Source organism: Bos taurus, chromosome 25 (assembly GCF_002263795.3).
Source record: "Bos taurus isolate L1 Dominette 01449 registration number 42190680 breed Hereford chromosome 25, ARS-UCD2.0, whole genome shotgun sequence".
NCBI classification, from domain to species: Eukaryota; Metazoa; Chordata; class Mammalia; order Artiodactyla; family Bovidae; genus Bos; species Bos taurus.
Genome location: NC_037352.1, coordinates 788,034 through 796,969, shown reverse-complemented (window position 1 = coordinate 796,969; position 8,936 = coordinate 788,034). Strand labels below are relative to the sequence as shown.

At 63.7% G+C, this 8,936-nt stretch overlaps 1 protein-coding gene across 1 annotated transcript; it reads right to left on the bottom strand.

The window, feature by feature from the left end:
- Positions 1–3,419: 3,419 nt before the first annotated feature.
- On the bottom strand, positions 3,420–8,333 carry SOX8 (SRY-box transcription factor 8). Its single transcript, XM_002697973.7, has 3 exons — positions 7,765–8,333; positions 6,279–6,505; positions 3,420–5,588 (listed from the first exon to the last, which is right to left on the bottom strand). The coding sequence occupies exons 1-3, from the start codon at positions 8,184–8,186 to the stop codon at positions 4,849–4,851; spliced, it is 1,389 nt and encodes a 462-aa protein (XP_002698019.4). The 5' UTR covers positions 8,187–8,333; the 3' UTR covers positions 3,420–4,848.
- Between the last annotated feature and the right edge of the window lie 603 nt (positions 8,334–8,936).

Sequence of the window (8,936 nt, the reverse complement as noted above, 5' to 3'; positions counted from 1 at the left end):
GGGGCCTCGCGAAGAGGTCTGTCCAGGGACCTTGCGCTTTCCCAGGGCAGCTGGAGCCCCAAGCCCCCCACATTCTGGCCTCAGCCCCCTAGGAACAACAGGGGCTGAAGAGAGCTGGGGGGCGCAGGGAGATGTTTACGGCTCACTGGACTGTTCCCCGCCCCCCCTGCATCCTGGAATAGCCCTGCCCGGGCGGGAGGCAGGAAGGCACCCTGGCCTCCACCAGCCGGTCTGGGGCTGAGCTGAGGAAGTCACTGGGTGCCTGGGGGGAAATGAGGGGAGGGAAGACCCCAGGGGCCCAGGACGAGTCCGTCCGCTGGAGGGGGCCGGAGGGCACTGGTCCTGTTTGTCCGTGCTGGCCCTGGCCTCTCTGAATGCACCCTCAGGGCACCTTGGCAAGGCCATCGCCACCCCGTGGTCATGGGCGCAGAGGGGCAGAGCTTCCAGCCCCTGGCACGGCAACCTTCCTTCAGGCACTCAGAGCGGCAGGAGGGGTCCGGGGCGGGGCTGGGAGCGGGCATCCCAGGCCCCCCGCCTTGGAATGCACATTCTCTGCCCATTTCATTTCACTTGATTTTTTTTAAGCAAATCTGCCTTATTCTGCTGAGCACGGAGCCGCATGGTGTGACTGGAGGTGGTAATGGCTCCAGGGGCCGCTGTCAACCGTCTGCTCAGGCCCTAAACTTGCTGGTTCTGCCCAGCATGTTAGGGGGTCACTTCCATCTTACAGGTGGGGAAGCCAAGGCTCCCAGAGGGAGGCCAGGTGCCTCAGAACCAGCTGGAAGAGGCACGAGAGAGGACAACCTCAGAGCCTGGGTGCCCAGCACACGGTCCAGGGTGGACGCGCTGGGCCCTCGGGGCCAGGCCGCGGCCCTGCTCCCTGCTGCAGGACCATCCTCGGTGGTAGCGGGGCCGCAGCCCTGGGTGTATTTCTGCCTTCTGCTCCTTCCCTCCCTGGCTTTTCTCCTTGGAGGGCCCCCACGCCCCATCGGGGCCAGGGGCCTGAGTTTGAGGGCAGAGTATGGCTACACACCTCCTTCCTCAAGAAGGAACCCTCCTCACCCCAAGCGCCTGGCAGAGCACCCCGTCTGCCCTGTCTCAGGTCTACACTGGCCCCAGGGTGAGGGTGGGGTACTTGGCACCGCTGGCTTTGTGGCGTCCAGACTGGGTCGTGGTCAACACGGGCTTTCCATGAAGCCTGTTGGAATGTGTCCACCGAGGCCATCCACACAGGGTGTGAGGGCTTGCCTGGTGCCGGGTGGCCCTGAGTCACCACCTGGAGACATTGTCCACCCACCGCCCCTGCCCCACCTGACGCCACAGACCAGACGTCGGGGAGGAGAGAGTGGCTCCACACCAGGCCAGAACCCTCCATCTGTAATGTCCCATCCAGGCTGTTGTCCCATTAAATGTGGCCCAAAGTCACAGCAGGCTGGGTGGGTCCCGAGCCCAAGCCTCGAGATCTGCAGGTGAGCAGGCTTTCGGGCCTTCCCCAGGCAGCTGCCCAGAGGACCCAGGCCTGCCCGGGAGCTGACGCCACGTGGGCTGTGAGCTCCCATCCAAGCAGGAAGTCCCCTTCTGAGAGCCAATGTCATTCCAGGAAGGGCCTTCCTACTTCACCTGAGCAGGGCTGGGTCGTGAAGGCCAGTTCCCCTTTCTCCCTCACCAGAGGCAATGCTCTCGCTTCTGGGTGAGGAAGTGAAAATTGAGGAACTTCTGCCAGGCTGGCCCTGGGGTGGGAGGCCTCCCGAGAACAGGACTCCGAACCAGCTTGCAGCCCGGCTCTCCTGGACTCAGGGCGAGGCCGGGCGAGGCCGGGTGAGGCTGACCTTGGAGGGAACATTGTTAGCCAAGCTCTCCTCAAAAACCCTTCACCAGGGACTTCCCTGGGGGTCCAGTGGTTAGGACTCTTCCTTCCACTGCAAGGGGCTCGGGCTCCATCCCTGGTGGGGGAGCTAGCATCCTGATGCCTCGTGGGATGGCCAAAAAAGAAAAAAAATCCTTCTCCAGCCTGAGGACCAGGACAGGCCAGGGACCCCTCCCAGCAGCCCTGACCTCTCGGGTGTCCACCCTGGATGCCTTCTGAGAGTGTCACTGAGGGGTCTGGCATTTGGGGAAACAAAGATTCCCATCACTTCAAGGCCCTTGGCTGTGGGCTCAACCTGTGATGTTGGAAAATGCTCCCGGCGGGGGCAGGAGGTGAGCCACCAGCCTAGCCCCCAAAAAGGGGAGGGAGCCCCTGGAGGGGCAAGGACACAGCATCTCCAGGCCCTAGGCCAGGCAGGGGTGGGGACTCACCTCTGAGCCTCCGGAGCTCAGAGGTCTGAAACCCATGGGAACCCCACCCAGGGTGAGTCGGCGGGAGAAGACCGGGCCCTGGGGAGTTAACTCACAGGAGCCCCTCCAAGTCCAGACAAAACCAGCAGAGCCACCAGCTCTCGGGAACCAGGGCCGTCCCAGAGCAGCACAAGGGAGGCCTCCTTTCCTCTTGTCAGCAAGCTGGACGCCGGGGCCTTCCTCGATTTGGGGCATCAGTATGAGGGCTCGGAAGGCCATATGGACTTGGACAGCCCTTGGCCGGGCACAGGCCGGGCGGGGTTGGCTCCGTGAAGGCAGCCGGCTGTGAAGGCCGCGGGCATCCGTGAGCCTGGCTTTCTGCAGCCCCTTCCCAGACCTGGGAAGCTTGGCACACACTGACCTCACGAACCCTCATAAATCCGGGCAGCTCTTCCCAAACGCTGCTCTTGGCAGGCCCTGGACGCAGCTCCCTAGCGCGGGGCGAGGGACGCGCCCTGGACTGCAGCCACGTGGGCGGCTGGGCCGGCGAGGGGACGGGGTGTGCGCCCCCCTGCCTGCGCTGCCCCATTAAAATTACAGAGGCAGCTGCCTGGCGTATCTCGGTTCTCATGAGAAGTATAATCTCCCTCTCAACCTTCTCAACCCAGCCGAGTCTGCGCAGCTCAGAGGTGGGTGCCCCCGGGCTTGTGAAGCCCCCGCATGAGCCGCATGTGCGGGAAAGGCCCCTCGCTTGTCGTTGCTCCCACAACCGTCTCTGCCTAGAAACCCTTTCTGCTTACCAGACAGCCCTGCCCAGGGCCTGCGGGGCGGCTTTTATCCAGCTCCCGGCCTGGCTCCGAGCCAGCGCCCGAAAAATGCCGTCAGCCACCCAGAGACCAGCTCTGGGATTCGCCCAGGAGGAAACCGCCGCCCGAATCTGGCTCATCTGGACCCATTTTGCCTCCTGAGGAGCCTCCCCCCAACACCCGCAGGAAGATGGAGGGTGGTCTAGCCAGCCGGCCCCTTCCCGGGGAGCCTGGGGTTAACCCTCACAGAGCCCCGCTTTAAAACGGGACCCCCTCGGTCTTGGAGACCCACAGCTCCCAGGCTTACAGGAAGCAACACACAAAATGCAGCCCACGTAGATAAAAAGCATTTTTTAATTTTTATCAAATCAATCTGTACAAAAGTTAGCGTTGCTTGGTCAGAAAGGAGCGAAACACAGCAGGTAAGTGACAGCGAAAGTTCAAACTTGACACCAAAAAATAGATTGCATAAAAAACAGTTTGCTGCAGCCCCCTGCCCCCACCCCCAGGAAGACATATGCAAAAAAAAAAATTTTTTGTTCTAGAAAAAGGTAGGAAAAAGTAGAAAAAGTAAAAAGAAGCAACATCTCAGATGTACTTAAATTTACAAAGTTTTAAAGGCACAATTTTCCAGGAAGTAGGCGGTTATCGTCGCTCAGCGCACAGCGGAAGCAGGACAGGTAAATCCGGCATTTTTCTTCTAAAACTAAGAATCTAAAAACGCTTAGTGGAGAAGGTTCTAGTTTCACAGCTTGTAGGTGGCGCCTGGTTCCTAAGAGCCAAGATTAATGCGTTTCTGGAGCCACCGAGTCCCAGGAAATCCCCGCCTCCACCACTTGGCACGGCCTCGTGCAGGGATGAAATTCAGTGGCGCTCTGCCTCCTAAACCTTGACTTAATGCCCGTGCCAGGGGTACCCCAACCTGATCAGAGAAACCACAAGACAAGCCCCTTCTCCTGCCTAGGTGCTCCGGCCACCTCTGGGGGACCAGGAGCTGGGGCCCTGCCACTCAGAGCAGGGACCCCCACCCTCTGCCCCGCCCACGCCTCACCCTCAGCTCTCCGGCTTCTGTTTCGTCTTAAATTCTACTCTCTGCACAGATTATTTCATTAATTAAAGATAAAATAACACAGAACATAAATACATTTTAACAGCTTTCAAAACAAATCAAACACATTGAAGCTTCAAAAATAAAAATTAAAAAAAATAATAAAATAAAAAGAGAGAAGTGTTAATCACAGCCAAACCTTGCTCGGAAGAACCCTAACTACAAGGAACACCTCCAGTCTAATGGGCTGGTCCCAGGAGGTGTTCCCTCGGACGCCTCCCGGCCACGGGAACGTCATCCGTGGGCCCTGCCCGTTCTCAGTACCAAGGCTGGCCGGGCCTTCGGAGCTCAGGGGGCCCGGAGCCCCCGCGCCTCTTCCCTCCTTTTGTCTTTTGTGCTGTGGCTGCCGCTTTGCAGCCATGGAGAGGCAAAACCCAGGCTCCCGTGCCTGCTCGGAAGAGGGGCCCGGCTGGGCTTCCAAGCCGCAGTCCCCACAAAAAGAGAGGGAAGGGAAAGAGGGCTTTGTCCGTGGATGGGGGTCTGGGAATCTGGAAGCAGAGGGGGCTCATTCACACAGCCTGGCTCCTCACGGACCTCGGCAGGCACTTGACACAGCCACGACTCCTGCCCTCGCTGCACCTTCCAAGCCCCTGGAGGCTGTGTGTCTCTACCAGGGCGAGGAGGTCCTCGGCCGGCGCCCCTCCCATGGCCGCACCCTCAGGGTCTGGTCAGGGTGGTGTACACAGGCTGCTCCCAGTTACTGGGGGGGCTGTGGGCGGGCGGCACAGACAGGCCCCCGAGCAGGGGCGAGGCGTAGGGCCGGCGGGGCGAGTGGAAGTAGGGGTACTGGTAGAGGCCTGACGGGTAGCCAGGGAACGGGCCGTAGTAGCTGGGTGCCTGAAGGTCGGTGTAGTCGCACTGCGAGCTGGTGAAGGAGCTGGCGGCTGCGGCGGGGGCGGCGGTGGTGACGCTGGCCTGCGCGCTGTAGGAGCCGTAGTCGGCGTGGCCCGGGGAGCCATGTGACTGGTCGCCGTAGTGCCCGGGGCTCAGCTGCTCCGTCTTGATGTGCGGCCGTGGGGGGCCCGCCTCGGTGGGCGATGCGGAGGCCGACGGAGTGCCCTTGTGAGCCCATACAGGGGACGCCCCGATGCTGGCTGCCCCGGAATGCGAGTAGGACGTGCCCCCATAGGAGCCGGCCGCCGCGGGCTGGCCAGGCTCAGCGGGCAGGGCCGAGTGGCCGTTGAGGGGCAGGTACTGGTCAAACTCGTGGACGTCGAAGGTGTCCATGTTCCCGATGACCTCACTGCTCAGCTCGGAGATGTCCACGTTGCTGAAGTCAATGTTCTGACGCCCACTGTCCACCAGGCGGCGGCCTTCCAGCTTCAGCTCCTGCTTGCCCCCATGGTGCAGGTCAGTCTTGGGGGTTGTGGGCGGGGTGGGCGGCCCGTGGGTCTGCCCTGGGGACAGAGCACATTTCAGGGATGAATGCCCCTTCTGTAGGGGGCAGCTGGGCTGGCGACACACACACGGGAGGAAAACCCGCCCCGCTAACTGCCGCAGGTAGGAATCAACGGCTTTTTGTTCCCGTATATTTCCCAGAAATTCCAGTAAAGCCAGACCCAGACCTCACTCCGCAGCCAAGGAAATTCCGTTAAGCACTGTTCTAGGGGAAGACCTGGGGCCAGGGAGGCCCTGTCGTGACCACCAAGGTGGGGGTGGGGGGAGGAGAGGAAGCACCCAGTCCCTCACCCATGGCAACCACAGGGTCCACACCAAACCTGTCTCCCCAGGCCCATTGCTTTCGCCAGCTCGACTGAGACTGCTCAGCTGGCCGGGATTCCACCCGGGTCAGTCTGATCCTGAAACTGAGCTGCTGACCACCAGCCCAGCAGCATGAGTGAACCCGAGGTCACAACCAGTAAAAAGGCCAGGGGAGCAGAAAGGCCTTCCTGAAGGACAGAAAACGCCCAAGTCACAGGGCACTGGGCCAGGATGAGCCCTGAGGCACCCAGTGTCAGAGGAGGCCGAGCAGGCCCCGTGGGCGTCGGAATAGCTGCCTCTCGGGGCTACAGGCCTTTCTCAGGGGACCCGGGGAAGGCCTGGTTCTCTTGTGGGCCCTGACCTGCTCGCTGGCCCCGGGAGCCCACCTGTGTGGTCACTGTGGTGGTGCGCATCCCCCAGGCCAGCGTCGGTCTTGTACATGCTGCCCGGGTGGTGGCCCAGCTCGGCGCCCGAGTCCGAGTCGCTCTGGCCGGTCTTCACACTCTTCCTGCGGCGCGGCTGGTACTTGTAATCGGGGTGGTCCTTCTTGTGCTGGACACGCAGCCGCTCCGCCTCCTCCACAAAGGGGCGCTTCTCACTCTCACTCAGCAGGCTGCGGGACAGAGGGCAGGGGTGGGATGAGCAGGCGGCCGGCACCACATCGGTGAGCCTGGGAGGTCCAGGGGAGCTGTGTGCCTGCCCGCACCTCTGTGGGGGTGGGGGCCCCAGGCCGTGCGCCCCTGCTCCGAGGTTGGGCGGGAGTAAGCCAGGGGAGATCGGAGGAATGAGCCAGGAAAGACTCAGGTCCTCCCGTTTCCATCTTCTCCCTCTTACTTCCCCTCCCGAGCCTGTTTGTTCCCTCCCTTTGGGACTTTCTAAGGCAGGCGGGTGCAGAGGCCAGGACCCAGCTGAGCATACACTTGGACAAAGGGAGGCTTCCTGGGAGCCAAGCCGAGACTCCGGGCAGTTTGGCTTCCCAGGGCTCCAGAAACACTGGCATGACCCAGTGGTCCTCACTGAGTCTGTGAACACACACTGGCCCCTCATACCCTTCCAGAGCTCCCCTCTAACTGCCTGTGGGCCAGGGTCTGGGGGCACAGCACTAACTGGACAGGGGCAGGAGCACAGAAGACACAAACACAAGGTCTGAGTGCCCACTCGCAAGGTGAGGGGCAGGAAAGGGGACCAGTGCCCTGACCCCCAAGCCTCCCACTGTCAAGCCCAGTAGAGAGCATTTGGTGGGGGTGGGCTGCCCCGAACGAAGAGCAGTCCTGTCGCTGAGGCCCACTACCGCCGTAGGGCAGCTACTTTCTACAGAATGGCCAGCCTCATCATGCCAATGTGGGCACCAGCGCTGAACAGCCCCTGCGTTCCCCTCTGTCCCCGCTGAGGGTGCAGAGGTGGAGAAGAGGGAGAAGCTGCAGGGAGATGCCATCAGGCAAACCACACCCTTCCATCTGCCTCTAGACTCCTGCAATGGGGTGGTTCGGGCGTCCTTTCCAAGGAGAGGGCACCTCCAGAGATGGGTCCTGCTTCTAGAAAGAGGCCACTTTCCACTGGGAGGGACAGGCCTCCAGGCTCTGGGGCCATTCACAGCTGAGGTCCCCTAACTCAGCCTGCCATCATGGCCTAGAGGGGGCTGTTTCTGGACTCTAGGCGTGTTCTCGGGGGCACACTCCTCCCGCTGCCCTCTGCCTGCCCAGTCTGTCCTGTACCCCGCACCCGACAGGCTGGCCAGATCGGGTTTTTCCACTAGGACTCGCCCTGGGAACAGCCACTGGGAGAAGGGCCGAGGCCGGGCGCTGCGCCACCTCCCAGCTCCAGGCACCCCAGGGCCCGGTCCCCGCCCCCGGCCTGAGGACAGGCACTCACCGCCACAGCTTGCCCAGCGTCTTGCTGAGCTCGGCGTTGTGCAGGTGCGGGTACTGATCCGCCAGCTTGCGGCGCGCTGCCTGCGCCCACACCATGAAGGCGTTCATGGGCCGCTTCACATGCGGCTTGGCCTTGAGAGCGCCGCCGCCGCCGCCGCGCACGGGCATGGGCACCAGGCTCCAGTCGTAGCCCTTGAGCACCTGCGACACGGCGTCGCGGATGCAGGCGGGGAAGCGCTCATCCGCCGCCTCGGCCGCGTCGCCCCGGCCGCCGCCCCCCGCGCCCGCCGCGCGGCCCAGACCCTCGGAACCGGCGGGCGAGGGCGGCGCATCCGAGTCCGAGTCCTCCACGTGCGACATGGAGCTGGCAGTGCCAGACGGGCTGCAGGGCGGCTGGGCGCGGGCCTCGCTCATGTCCAGCATCGGGGCCGCGCGCGGAGAAGCGCGCACCAGGGAGGCGCACCGGGTCGATGGCCGCTGCGCTGCAGCCGCTCTGGGACCCGAGGTTGCCGTGCGATGGCCCGACCCCAGCCCGCTTACAGCCGCCGCTGCCGCCGGAGATCGGTCCCCGCGGGGCGACCCGCAACAAGTTTCTTTAAGCGGCTGCCACAAGGCTCCGCCCTCCGTCCTGCTCCCCATTGGCCGGCACGCACCCCACTGCCACTGGGGGCGGAGCTTGGCCGCCCCCCGCCCCCTCCCCCCACCTTAAAGAAAGCGCCGCGATTCCCGCGGCGCCCCCACCCGCCCCGCCTGGCGCCTCACCACGTGGGGCCGGCGCGCCCGGCAGCCGACGATCGGAGGCCGGACTGTGCATCACGCCGTGGGCCCCCCTTCCAGACGGGGAGGGAAGGGGAAGGGGGCAGCGGCGGGGAGCACCGAGCGCTCGGGGCGCCCTGTCCCTGCCGGGGTGCTCGGCGGCGCTCCCTCTGCTGGCGCGTCCCGGCCCTGGGCCCAGCCCCCAGCCCCCGCTGCCCGCTGCGCGAGGAGGCGGGCCCTCAAAAGCCTCCCCCCCGAGGCCTGCGTCGAGCCCCGACGTCTTGCCCACAGCCCAGAGGCGCCGGGGTCAACTGCCCGCCAGCCTGCGGCCCAGGGCGGGGATCGGCTCCCCGCCCGCAAGGCCGGCGCGAAGTGGAGGAGCCTCCCGCGCGCCAGTCTGCACGCCGCGCACGTCCA